This window comes from Medicago truncatula, chromosome 2 (genome assembly GCF_003473485.1).
Source record: "Medicago truncatula cultivar Jemalong A17 chromosome 2, MtrunA17r5.0-ANR, whole genome shotgun sequence".
In the NCBI taxonomy this organism is placed as follows: domain Eukaryota; kingdom Viridiplantae; phylum Streptophyta; class Magnoliopsida; order Fabales; family Fabaceae; genus Medicago; species Medicago truncatula.
The window spans coordinates 38459660-38473907 of NC_053043.1; the positions used below are offsets into that span (position 1 = coordinate 38459660).

Consider the following 14248-nt stretch of genomic DNA (forward strand, 5'->3'; position numbering starts at 1 on the left):
AGTCATACTTAAAACATTTTAAATTCATTTCCTTTCTCAAAATTGAGAGAGGAGATTTTAGTCCACTCTACTTTTTCATTTGGTTAAGAAAATTAATTCACCAAGTTAGAACAGATTTCATTTCACGCTTCCAATGTATTTTTCTTTTTTTTAATTGGGTCCTATTGAAACCCAAAAAGAAAAAATGACCAATAACATGCATATTAAGAGCATCACACCATTTCTCTAATTTGCAGAGTTTGCTAGTGAACCAAAAATAACGGTTTCATCATACATCGCTGAACATTCAAAATTAGATACTGTGTCAAAATTGTTGCCTGAAAATGTCTTGCACGACACATTTGAAACATGTTCATGCATATCATTTTCCTTTACTTCACCTATATTGATATTCTTGTCCTCAAAAACTCTTCCACCAGATTCAGTGCCATCTTTATTGGCACTTGTTCTTGGTACCTCCACATTGTTTCCTTCAAAAGGGGTGATTTTCTCTTCACCGAAAGACCTACTTGTCTCTGTTGATTCTTTGTCTCCTAATGCAATTTCAACGGCTAGAATATTATCATCTCTGCTGATTTCACTGTCGGCCCTATTGTCTGGTTGATTTTTGCAGTCCACAGGTTCACACTCTGACTTAGCACCAACTTCGTTGGTAGCTACGTTCCCAACATCTAGCGGCAATGATTCGGATATGTCCATTCCTTCAGAACAGATACCTGCTTTGAACGATTCATCTGTTGCTAAAGTTGATTGATCACACAGTCCTGTTTCAGCAAACAAAACAATGATTTTTATTTACTGGTTTATGATAAGGATTTAATCGATATGCAACGACTGTTTCAAGTAATCGCAATCATTAAAAAATTTAAAATATTTTACTTTAATTATATTTACCATAAAAGTCATACGAAAGGATGATTTTTGATTGGTTCACAGTATAAAAGATTGTTACACTGCCAGTATATTGAAACTAATCTCTTACAATAATAGTACACTAACCAAATACACCAAATGAAAATACCTTCATCTTTCTTCTTGCCATACAAGGATTTTTCAAGTAACACTGTTCCAGGAAAAACCATTAAGTTGTTTTTCTTTAACCTTCGTTTTTCAGTGTCGCCTACAGGCACGAATCCAAAGCCCTTGGTCCAAGTCTCCACCAAATCCGGAATGGCTGATACCACAAGCTTTTCTACCTTGACAGATATTAACATCTGCTAATGAAAGAAATGAATTTAGAAACATGGAAGGCCATGAGAGAAAGCCAAAAGAAGCAAATGCAGGAATATTACAAATTCATAGCTGTTTATACACAGCGCAATAATTAGCAATATTTTCTCTACTAACACGCTCTTATCAGCAACAAAAATTTATCATGTTCTCTACTAACACGCTCTTATCAGCAACAAAAAATATCATTAAGTGAAATTTAAATGGGTATCACTAAATCATGTGAACCATCCCTCTCCCTGTTTAATGAGACCCGCGCAATTTTGCCCAGTAACAGAAAGTGCACTGCTATATTACTCTTATATAAAAAGAAAGTCACCAAGTGCAAATCCATATCAAATTTCAAAGAATAATTATTCTTATGAACAAAGGGAGTGTTGATCCAACTGGGGTGAAACTGAAACAATATTTTATATCTGTTCTGTTTGAATAATTTTGGATAAACATGAAATTACAGCCAGATTTACCTCTTCGATTGAGCTCACGAGGCGTCGGCACATTCCTTGGCGACGATACCGACTGCAAGTTGCAATTAGAGGCATCTCTGCAACGGTAGTCCCGTGCACTCTGCAAATAAGTAAAAGGCTTGAGAACAACCCAATAAAACAGAGATGCTATTTCAAATAGAACAAAATGTGACTATAACTCAATTCATTCATAAATCTACTGGAAGGGTAAGCTTGAGCATAACTGAAAAGCATTTAGATAATTGTCTTTACATAATAAAAAAAGTAGCTGAAATAGAACCATTTTCATAAATGTCAGAAGAACTTAAGTACATTGAATTATATCATCAATAGCACATGTGTGTGTGTTTTGTTTTCACCTGATGGATGCTACAGATATTAACACATCCTGTTTTTCCAACACCACTGTGTAAAACCCTTGAAAATTCAGACGAGCAAAATCAGACCTGAAAACCACATGGAAGTTAAAGCCTTACAAATCAAGACAAGACAAAATCCTAAAGTTGAGGCTTTGAAATAGAGCATAAGAGACGGGGTATTATTTGGACATTTAAATGATGAAGTACAAAGAAGAGGTGGAAAAATTGTCATGGGAAGAACCACTAACCCCCAATTGAATAAAACTTGGGGTATCATGTGGATGCCTGTTCTTAGATCTAACATTGACACGAAACACTCCTCCATGATTGTAAGGGCAACAGCTAATTTTGTATTGCATACTGCCTTTAGGGCAAACCACTGAGCAGAATGAACCTTCTGGTCATCATGTATGCATCTAAGAAGCGTCCAGTCGAAGCCATCAGCAACTTGATTAACTAGCCCAACCTGAGATTGAAGAGTACAGTATACCTGCACATACCAAAAAGTCAAGTCCTTGATTAAATAACACCAATGAGATGATGTTCGGATAATAAAATAACATTTTACTATGTTATTAGTTTGTCTCGAAGTTAGTACGCTACGGCTAATAGCTGTAGTACTAGCACCTGATCTAGTTATTAACCGCATTCTAGGTTAGGTTTACTTCAAATCATATCAATATTATAATATAAGCCATCTGTTGTCCCTGATTTTCTCTTTCCCTAACTGTAAACTTGAAACTCCTGACAAGCCTTACGGTGAAATAAAAAACCAACGTTGTTTAATAATATTATTCTAATAAAACAGAAGGAAAAAATTGGAACAAAGGGAATAATGCTACCCATCATACTGATGAGTATCCAAGGACTTGGGGAATCCTCCCTTGAAAGCTAGCTATCGAGAGGGAGCAACCAAGCCACTTAAATACTCTTAACGATTATCTCATACAACTTGATGTGGGATTTGGGCACACCATAATAACCAAGTTCCTATCGTAGCACTGCCTCTGAGAGCCTGCATCTCAGTGGCTGCACTCTACGACTCTTAACTCGGCCTTTCCGGTCAGCCCTTCCCTAGTTAACCTTTTTCAAGCAGCCAGTGACTAGCTTTGATACTGATTACCTATTAACCGAAGTGCTACATTAAGTATCCATGCTTATTCACAGGTAAATCTAATTATCTGCTCCTTATTCCACCAAGCGAATACCTCTTAAAGGTGTGAATGCATAGACAAATATTTTATAAGACAAGCATAAACACCAGTGGTATGTAACAAAAGCAACTATGCCAAAAGATAGAGATAGAAGCTAATGTGACAAGTAATAGACTCTTCCATCCTTATATAAAACCATTTATGATCTTTCACATAACAGCTCAAACAACATGATATTAGAGGCTCTACGGCAGAGTAATTAAAAAATTTGATCCTTGCCATGCCCTCATTCTAATAAAAAAAGTGACTTTCAGCACACAGTAGAAAAGTAGAATGGGCCAGTGCATTTGTCCACACTTCAAGCCAAAAGAGCTCTCGTGTGAGGGTCGTTGATACCCACTGCCTAAGCTTTGGGGACAATCAATTTATGACACGTGTAGAAATAATTACAATCTTTAAAAATAATGAGAAGAATCAAAATTTATCCTTTTACGTGTCAGTAAAAAGGTTTTGACTTCTCTTTAAAACAAAGCATGTAATAGTTAGAATAAAATACGGCAATTAAAACTTGCCAAAGTCGTTCTACTCACGATATATGGCTATTTTAGTTACCTATTGTTACCGCACACTTTAGTTAAAAAAAATAAAAAATAAGAATGATATAACTAGAAAATCATACTCAAGTTATTCATATCAAAGACAACATTCTAAATTTTTTATTTTAAACTTGTTTATCTAAAAAGCAACCTTTTGGAGCTATACTTGCTACATTAAAAGAACTTTGATCAAAATATCAACATTTGACATGCCAGAAACCTACAAGTACTTTCAAAACATAAACCAAACATAACCTTCAAAAAGTATTGAATACGATCTGCAATTTATATATAGTTAAATTACTAAGTCATAACAAGCCATTGCACAGTCATACAATATGTCACAGGCAATAAGACATAATTTTCCATATTCCATATTCAAGAAACTCAATACAAATGGAAGTATGGAAATTTGAGAAATTGTAGTATAGTACCTCCCGACAACTTTGACTACAAAACCAAGTGTCTGAAACAGCTCCTTCTTGTTTATCTCTTTCTCCGAGGCATTTCTTGTGATCTATTCATTACAAATCCGTCATAATCAAATGGTATCATTATTGAAGCATCAGAAAGTCAAAACAGTGCATGAACTTTCAAGTAAGTAAAAAATTATTATCCATAATCAAATTAACTGATCATTTATTATAATAAATTGTAATGAGTCAAGCTAAGCACATGAAGCACCAATAACTGTAGATTTTGAGGAGTCAAACATATGCAACCTTTATGCAGAAACAACAACAACAACAGCACCAACAATATTTGAACCGTTTTGTTTATTCCAAAAAAAAAAAAAATAACTGAACCAACAAATTGTTCAGCCATTAGCATTATTATAATTCTAAATAAGATCAAACACAAAAGACAAATTTATATGGTATAACTCAACTTGATATCAATCTACAAGCTCTATGAAGATATTTAAAGTTCAAACCATGCAATCTATTATGCAACGTGAACATGAAGGTCAAACTTACATTTATGTTCGCATTGTGAACATTGCGATGAATCATGTGCATCTGAAACCTCTTTATCAATGACCAAATTTCCACAAATCCGACAAGTGCAGTTTATGCAGTACCAGTTGCCATCGGGGATCTCCTGATGTACAGAAACAAAAAATGTGTCATTCTTCTGAGGCAGGGTAAGAGAAACCCAACAATAGTCACATCCATAAGAATACAAAAAATACAAAATAGACTTAATTGATATTTGAATGCATGGAATAAAAAGAAGTAGGCGTATTAGAGCGACGTAGATAGAGATGTGCATGTGTTGGTAATACATAGCAATTCATTCATGCCCACAGGTCTATATCAAGAGAGAGAATATACTCATGGAACCTACTCATCAAATCACAGCCAACATAGCATAATGTTTGACAGTTCGTTTGTATTGGCTCGTAAAAAGCAAGCAAAATATAGTATATCATACAGAGAAACTTTACCCTTGATAATGATTCAATCATGTTCTTCAAGCGATATGGCCTATGATGGAAAATTTTAATTGCAACAATATTTGCTAGCAATCAGCAAAGTCAAAATAAACATTCCCAATTAGAAAGCAGAAAAATTAACTATCTCCAGGGTTTCGCGCAGGAAGGGACAGAACTACAAGTGTTTTGCTATTGTAAAGGTGTGTGTATATGTGAGAATGGTACAAGAGAATGTTAAACCAACCACTCAATAGCAGGTTTGAATTCCCAAAATAAATAAATAAAACAATTTATCAGCAATGACAAGGCATGAACAGAAGAAAAATATTAGAACAGAAGAAAATGATAAACCGAGTGCAACTGACCTGAGCGGACAAACAAGCCAGGTGAAAAGTAGATGGACAGTTATCACAGCATATCAGCTCACCTCCCTCACCACACAACCCGCACGAATCATCATTTCTGTCATTATCAACAATGTTCCCAGCTTGATTTTGACTTTTCCTGGCTTTGTATTCAGCTGACCAAGCTTGAAGGAGGCAAAGTGTAAAGGGCTCACCAGACTTCATGAAAAGATTCAAGCAAGGGCGACTCAGTGTAAACCCAGCATGAATCTTGAACTCTGATAATGTAAGCACCTTACCGCAACACTTACAAACAATACCGTCTTTGGTGATCTTGCCATCCTTAGTGACAGAATTATCTTTAGAGTTTCGGTATTGAATGATGTCATTTAAACATATGACCTCATTCTCAATCAACCAGGACAAGAGAGTCCTTTCCCCAAGATAATACTTCTTCCCATCCATATTGTGCTTCCCTCCATTACAAGGATTCCTTGGAAGCAACCTGCAACGGCCTTTATGGCTTTTAAGCTTTCTCAAACCCCTTGATTTGCCGGATTTAGCTCTAGATTTACCTCGCATTATCTTTGGGTTGAAGTCCTTATTCTTGAGTATTGCTGACACTAATAGATCGTCATCTTCAATATGGCATCTATTGGACTTATTTGTTTTAGTAGTAGAGTAGTTTGTTTTCTTAATATGTCGCTGGTTTGCACTGCCTGATAACTTCTTCTTGTTCTTTTTTTTTCCCACACTGTCAACTACATAATCTTGAACTTCTTCCAACACAGTCTGAGTGCCACATACATCACCATTCAGTGACTGCACCTGATCAGTAACAGTTGATCCCAGTATGTCACTGTGGTGTAACATACTCGGTTTGATCTGAGATATCCTTTTGCACTTCTTCCGCATTTTCTTTTTAAGAATACCATTAGAGGAAGACCATGTACTATCTTTCCCAAAAACAGAAGCCATTGAGATTTTCCTCCCCTCTTCCTCACTGCATTCGGACCGATTTTCTGATGCGTGCTTATCAGAGCTTTTAGAATTTCTAAGTTTAGCTTGATGAACAGCATTTACTTTAGATTCCAAGTCCAAATTTCCAGAGCTTGTAAGAACATCAAAAGAGGAAGCACTTGAATGGGTAACAGTGCTACCCAATGCACAAGCAGGTAAAGAGGCTAGATCCATACTACTTTTGCTCACTGACATTTCCATTAATCGGTTTTCTATGATGTTTGGTTTATGTTCTTCGACATACATATCTTCTTGGTTACCGTCGGATGTCTGTTTACAAGCATGACTGTTTATCATAAAAGCAGATATTTCTGTGGTTCTGGTGGCTGTTGAAGAGTCGCAGAAAATGGCTTGGTCGTGCTTTTGTTCAGAAAGAGTGTGAGACGTATTCTCCAAGGCTGAATCAACTGGAGCATATGCCATTTTACCCTTTTTTTTTGAAGAATATGCCATTTTACCCTTACTAGAAACTAAACTACAGCTTGCTTTTATAACCTCTTCTCCCCTTTTCAGAGCACCGACCTTTCTATCAAAATGTATAACTACTACAAAAGGATCCATAATCCACCATTGATAAGCCAACATAGCAGCGGTCTCTGGCTGGTTTTTTAATTTTTCAACATTTTTCAGTGCACTCGATAGATCGGACCAAAAATCGCTAATATTGGTCCATTCTTTACGGCCTCCATATGTTACATTGCACTTTTCAACAGACAAAAGTTGGCCACATAATCTCCAAACTTTTGTAAATTCCCGCATAATTTTTCCCTTTGGTGTCTTGTAGAATGACTCCATCCACCGTCTAGAAGGCCGTTGATGCTTCCCAATAGACCATCCTGACATCGTAAGCAACTGCACGATATGAAACTGCAGTAAGGGACGGGGATCCTCTTGGTCCAGCTGGGACAATGAATTTGAGATAACCATATTAGAAGATTGAAACCCTTCAGGCATTTCCTCAGTTCTTAAGGGAGACTCGGACTTCTTCACAACAGTGATTGATGGACTCGTTACTACTAGCCTGCTTGCCGAGCTCTCCTGGGATACAGGAGAAGCAACTGACTTACTTACAGACACCTCCTTTGGGATGTTCCCATCTTCTGTTTTAGATTTACAATTTGTAACATCTGCATCGTCATTAGAAGCATGAATTTTCTGTACCAAGTTATGCTTCAATAGATAGCAACTAGATATCACACCGTGTTTAGAAGATTCAACTGTACGAAATGCAATCGAGTCACTATCACAGTCTGTAGCAGCACAAGTCAGGTTGGAAATTACTACTTTTGGAATTCCAGATGAACCCAAAACATCTGAATTAGATCTACTACAAGGAAGTTCGTGCAGAGAAAATTTCATACGTTTGACATTTACATTCTCATCATTCTGATCTTCACAAGTTAAACTCTCTGGCAAACATCCCAGAGCAGTCTCATTGGAATGCTGAATTGCATTAATGTCCTCCTCGGGATGGATAAATCTTGAAGATGAGGGACGCCATATGACCGAGTTTTCATTACTAGAGCCAAATGACTTAAATGTGTTTTTCGTGGATTCATGTTCAAGGTTGATGGCTCCAGAAATAACACGCCTCTGATTAGACTGAAAAGTGTCATCACCAAAAAAGACCTCTGTAAAAATCTGTCTTTCTTCATTAGATCCTTCAAAGTTATCATCACATAAATGTTCCATTTTGTTGCTGACTAGTGCAGTTTCACTTCACAGCTTCTATTACTGGTCTACCTGTTGCCACCCCACCATTATAAATGGCTAGCTCCTGCATACTGTAAACAAATTCATGAAGTAACATGTTTCTTCAGCCAAAATGCCCTAGTTGACGAACTTCATTTCTGCAAACCCAAGTAAACACAAATAAAATCACGTCGTAAACCTGAGAATCTACATAAGAATATAATTTCTTAATTTCACAATTTATGCATTTAAACACCTAAATAAGGAAATTGTTGGTTTCAGAATAAGATAAATTCAGACTTATAGAACTATCGCCATTAATGCATTCATTGAACTAAAAGTCCATGCAAAGCAATATCATCATACACTTCCCACAATTAACACGTTCTTTCCAAAATTAGTTTAGAGAGAGGGGATAAGAGATATATTATTTTACATGAAATGGTGCTTTTCAATATAGAAAGGTTCGCATTTATCCCAATGCAGTCTACAAATCTAGGATAAGTGCTACTTTGCATACTCTTCTTAAGAGAGGCTGGCTCTCTCTAAGAATTGATATTATCTTCCATTCCCAATTTTCATTCATGTTTTTTATCATGTAAGGAGCATTGCTCCGTTCTCCATTTATTTCTTTAAGTTTTCGTTTCTGTATTTGTTGGTTTACCTATAACTGTAGAGAATCATGGATAACTAAACTAACAAACTTTAACTAATTTGTAATTAATACTAACCTAACTAACTTGTAACTACATTTAACAAACTCTAACTATATTTAACAGTAACAAACAACATCTAGTTGTAGGAATAATCTCCTTTAATTCACTTTATATTTCAATCTGTTTGGTTCCTATCAACAACAGCTACTAAATAACATTTTCTGCACAATTAACAAGCCAACATTGATAAATCTTCATGCATTCATTTAGCAATAAACAACAAAAATCATATAAACATGCAAAATTTAGCTTGAAAATCATAACTCAGATGCAACAAACAGAAATCATAATTCAAAAAAAGTTACCATCAAACTTCACAAGCTAAAAATTGAAGAACATTGATTACACAAACACACCAAAACTTCAAATTAAACAAATACAACTTAAAAACATGATAGAACACAAACACACACCAGTTTCTCCAAATCCACATGCAATGAAGAAAAACCAGCAGCTCTAGAAATTAACGAAAAAATCAACAAAATTCAAAGCGAAAACCTCACTATTTTCACAGATCCAATCCTACCCAACTCAACTCAGATTCTCAAGAAATCTAAATCCACAAAACACTTCACCCACCAAAATTAGGGTTTCTCAAAATTTCCCAAAATCTGAACATAGAAGAAACAAATTGCAAATTTTGCAACAACCCCACCTCAAAAGATAGCTTTTCGAAATCACCCAACAATGCTACAACGAATTCCAAAGCAGAAAACAAACAAACTTTTTTCTCTCTCTAGAAAACCCTTTTTCACAGTTTCTCTCTCTAGAACCATATCCTTTCTTCCCATGTGACTAGCATTTGGATTTGTCTATTTGTGGCACTTTTTTTGAGAACCCTTTTAGATGAAGCAACTATACAAACACTCATTGAGATTGTGTTGTGCAATGAAAATGGACAAAGTGGGTCCCACCGATTAAGGGGACTAAAACTATTATGTTTTCTACTTTCTTTTTTGTAGTACTTCCTTGTATGAGGTGAAGAGAAGAGATCCATCATAATTTTTGCGGCAAATGTTTAGATTAGGCTTAAATATGTAATAGTATGCACTTTTATTTTGGCATTAACTATTTGTCAAAAAAAATATTTTGGCATTAATTATGCATTTTTTTTGTTTGATATCGGTCTGGAACTTGTAAAAAAATTGTAATTGGTATTTTTGTTAAATTTTTGTAAAAAAAATAAACAAAATTAATTGTGTGTCACCTGGACCAATAATTACACGTCACGTGATTCAGTAAACAAATGGATCAATTATCATCTCATTTGGTATAAAGAGATCCATCTCAAAGTTTGTCTCTTTGTGTGGAGGCTTCTATGTAATCTTATTCCAACAAATGACAACTTAATTTGGCGAGGTGTGCTCATGGCTATTAACCAGCTTTGTGTAGGAGAGTGTACCCAGACTGCTTTTAGGATTGCCGACTGACCCCACAAACCAACACGAGTTTTTTCAGCGTGTTTTGTCCTCACTCGCACGCTTACCGGAAAACTTTCCGGTAGGTCACCTATCCCAAAATTGCTCCAAGTCAAGCATGCTTAACTGTGGAGTTCTTTTGGAATGAGCTACCGAAAACAAGATTTGTAACATCCCAGACTGCTTTCAGGATTGCCGACTGACCCCACAAACCAACACGAGTCTTTTCAGCGTGTTTTGTCCTCACTCGCACGCTTACCGGAAAACTTCCCAGTAGATCACCCATCCCAAAATTGCTCCAAGTCAAACACGCTTAACTGTGGAGTTCTTGTGACAAACATTACATGTTTCATTCGTTTGCCTCCAAATCGAATAAATAACATCCACTGATACTTGATAAGAAGAAGAAACCGTTTAACAACTCCCTTATTAATTTTTCTACCACAACTTAAATTGACCAAAACCTCCGAAATGGTTTGCCGTTGATAGTTGTTAAAAAAAGTATGCTTTCTTTTAGATTGTGGCTCACTATGAATGTTGTTTCCTGTTTCATTAAATATAAAATAAAAATAAAAATTTGCGATTGGCACTTTGACAGTAGTAGTAGCATGTGATTGATACAAAAAATTAAAAGCCATTGACACTTTGACAGGGAGTAGTAGCATGTCATAGATAAAACAAATATAAACATATTGATTGAAAAAAAAAAGAATAACAAGGTAAAGTAAATAAAATTACATAAAATGAATTACTAGATGTAACCATATTGCATCAAAACGTGTACTCCTTATGCATGCAGTTCATATAAAATGTGGAGTATAATGAGTGCAAAAGGTGGCACAATATAATAAAGACAAATGCAAAACACACTTAAATACAACACATATTCATAAAATAAAATAAAACGTCATATACCCATATCTTCCTCAATGTTATTGTGAAAAAGTTAAGCGACATCTTCTTCATACTCAATTCCAATATATTCTTCATCTGTTAGATAGTCAAATAAACCAGTGCTTGAATAAGTAGCATTTAAATTAGAAGTGTCCAAACCACTGCAAGGGGTGTTCAAACCAATCTCTAAAGGTACATTTGAGAGGTGATTAGAGGTGCTCAAATCATTCAAAGGAATGTTCAAATCAATATTAAGAGACACATTTGAGAGGTGGTTAGAAGTGTTTAACTCATCCAAAGAGATGTTCAAATCAATATTGAGAGGCCCATTTAAGAGATGGTTAGATGTGTTAAGTCATTCAAAGGGATGTTCAAATCAATATCAAGAGTCATCTTGAATTAGCAATGTGAAGCTCCAATTTTCAGCATTTTTTACCTTCAATTTATAGAAATCAAAGTGACTAGAAATTTTAGATGAAATAGTTTGCCAAATTTTGTACCGCCAAAATTTTAATAAAATGGAAGCAGGTCTTGAAAAAATTTGCGCCAAAGATGAACATATGTTTGGGAAGTGGAAGAGTACAATTGAATTCTCTGGTGTATTGAACAACGTCATTCTTTAATGAAAGAACATGAAAAATGTAAAATTAGGCACTTTATTTAATGAAAGAACATGAATACGGTTGGGAAACAAGAATTGCCATGACGGCAAATTAGACATTTTAGCTTAAATTAAATAACAATGACCACATTCCTTAAAAAGTGTGAAATGATCAATTTTGCTTATAAAAAAAACGGAGGGAGTAGTACAGTTTCGTAAAATTGAAAATAACCTTTGATTTTGTCTTTGGTGAGAATCTTATATAGAATAATTGAAAGCAATGGTAAGGATCAACACATCATCCACTCGCCCATTTGCCACTCACTCGCCGCTGCACCTTGATGGTTCAACTATCCATCATCCGACTCAACACCTATGTATCATGATCTGAAGCATGTTACGACGAGCAGAAAAAGTTAAAGTTAACAACAACAAAAGAAGAAGAAATTGCAAATGGAAATAGTAGAAAAATAGTCTCATGGTGCATTGAGAAACAAAAATGAAAGGAGGCTCACGGAAAAGGAAGCCAAGAGCACAAGACATCCTTTCATACAGTCACTGTTTAATCAACATGCATCCAACGATAACCATTAATCTACTTGCATTGAAACTTAAAATTTGACCATTGGTAACTCTTAACTTATTCATCTACCTCAATGTGTATACTTTTACTATTGGGAATGAAAAAAGTCTGAAAATCAACATTATATCTTTTTCTCTTTAGTACTACGTATTCTCCAAAAGTCTGAAATTATTTAAAATCTGTATAACTAAACAATAAAAATATTTTATTAATAGATGAGAAAAATTGACGAATATTTAAATAAGAAAATTACACAAATAATAATAATAATTTATTCTTACTACTAATAATTAATAGAAAATGTATATTATCTAACATGTCTTATTGAATGATAAATATCACACTTGCCAAATAAACAACCCACTTTTATTTTTTGGGACGAAATAAAAAAACAACCTACTTGAGTAATTTCTTTTTTCTTCTTTATATGATTAATTTCTTTTTTCTTAAAAAAAAAATAATCAACAAAATCGTTTTTTTATAGAAAAGGAAAAAAAAAAAAAACTATCACTATAATAGTGTGGCAGACAAGTAGACATGAAACCATCTTGATCATTGCAAAATTTATTTAGGCATTCCTTGAGCCGTGTGCGAAGACAATTATAGAGTTAGACAATTAATGTTGCATTCTTTGAGTCGTGTGAAGTAATTAAATGTTGAAATTGTCATTAATATGATGATTTGAAATTCAAAATCGTGCCGTGAAGTGTGCAAATTAGATGAGAGCTAAGTGCAATAAGCTAATATTAAGTGCAATAAACCTAATAAGTTTTGGTGCCCAAATAAGTAGTGTTAGGGTTTCCCATCTAGGGTTGCAATGCTAAGTAGGATTAGAAATAACTAGATCGATGACCTGTGCGCCGCACGGATCCTACTGACTAAAATAGTGATCAATGAGTTATACAGTAATAAAAAATTGTGGTCAAATTTATCAAATGAATTTTGTTTTTTTTTACACAAAATTTATCAAATGATATAAATTGATTAGATTAGTGATATCATGACGACATTTTTTTAGTTCGAAAATCGTACTGCAGTTGATTCAACTTCTATCATTGTTAATGTACCAATTTGGTCTAGACTTTTATTTGTACCCCACACAACAATTGATTCATTCATTCATTATGTAATACTCATCATGGGTTATATTAACATTAAATTAGAATAAAAATTTAAAGTACTAATAACAACATCTCAAACTACAATCTGAACTGGATTACATGTCCAGATGAAGCAGTATCATAAAATACAAAAATAGCAAAATAACATCCTCATTCCGTCCAAAAGTATTGTTCAACTTGATAAATAGGTTCAGTTGCACTAGTACAGGTTGGTGAACACAGTTTTGTACGGAGGACCAACATTAGAGGAGCCATAGGATATATGATCTTATTGTTACCGGCATCTGTAACACCAAGACTAATTGTTGCACCTTCAACGAACCTACGTGAATTGCAAAGTTGTAGCCACTGACCAAAAAGAGTGCACGACATAACCTTTACGCGAATGAATTTGAAATCACATTTTTAACTACAACCCAAGTAATCCACAACAGTTAATTCTGCTTCGTCACCAGGCAATGCAGTCTGACAAAAAACCAAACCAAAACAGCTTCCGCAAGACATCTTCCACAAAACCAATTAAATATATATATCTTACCAAATTGCCAAAAACAACATCAGAGGTTTCTTTCAAAAAAAAAAAAATCAGAGGTTGTCAACTCCTTAACAATTGTGTGG

General features: G+C 34.8%; 1 protein-coding gene across 2 annotated transcripts; it reads right to left on the minus strand.

Moving 5' to 3' along the window:
* Positions 1-96: 96 nt before the first annotated feature.
* LOC25487250 (increased DNA methylation 1) lies at positions 97-9999 on the minus strand. 2 transcript variants are annotated; one of them, XM_024776491.2, is made up of 9 exons: positions 9669-9999; positions 5607-8455; positions 4784-4907; positions 4241-4323; positions 2305-2546; positions 2057-2143; positions 1698-1797; positions 1022-1214; positions 97-764 (listed from the first exon to the last, which is right to left on the minus strand). In XM_024776491.2, the coding sequence occupies exons 2-9, from the start codon at positions 8295-8297 to the stop codon at positions 226-228; spliced, it is 4059 nt and encodes a 1352-aa protein (XP_024632259.1). In that variant the 5' UTR covers positions 8298-8455; positions 9669-9999; the 3' UTR covers positions 97-225. The 2 variants fall into 2 exon arrangements, with proteins under 2 accessions (XP_024632259.1, XP_013464591.1); XM_013609137.3 differs by having other exon boundaries at positions 9427-9999.
* Positions 10000-14248: the final 4249 nt, after the last annotated feature.

What these genes read in the sequence shown, in the direction of transcription:
- LOC25487250 (XM_024776491.2), bottom strand. Translation starts at nt 8,297, where the DNA reads ATGGAACATTTATGTGATGATAACTTTGAAGGATCTAATGAAGAAAGA. An exon ending in TTCACAATGCGAACATAAAT is followed by an intron (nt 4,324 to 4,783) that starts GTAAGTTTGACC and finishes TGTAATGAATAG; the next exon opens with ATCACAAGAAATGCCTCGGA. An exon ending in ATATCTGTAGCATCCATCAG is followed by an intron (nt 1,798 to 2,056) that starts GTGAAAACAAAA and finishes ACTTATTTGCAG; the next exon opens with AGTGCACGGGACTACCGTTG.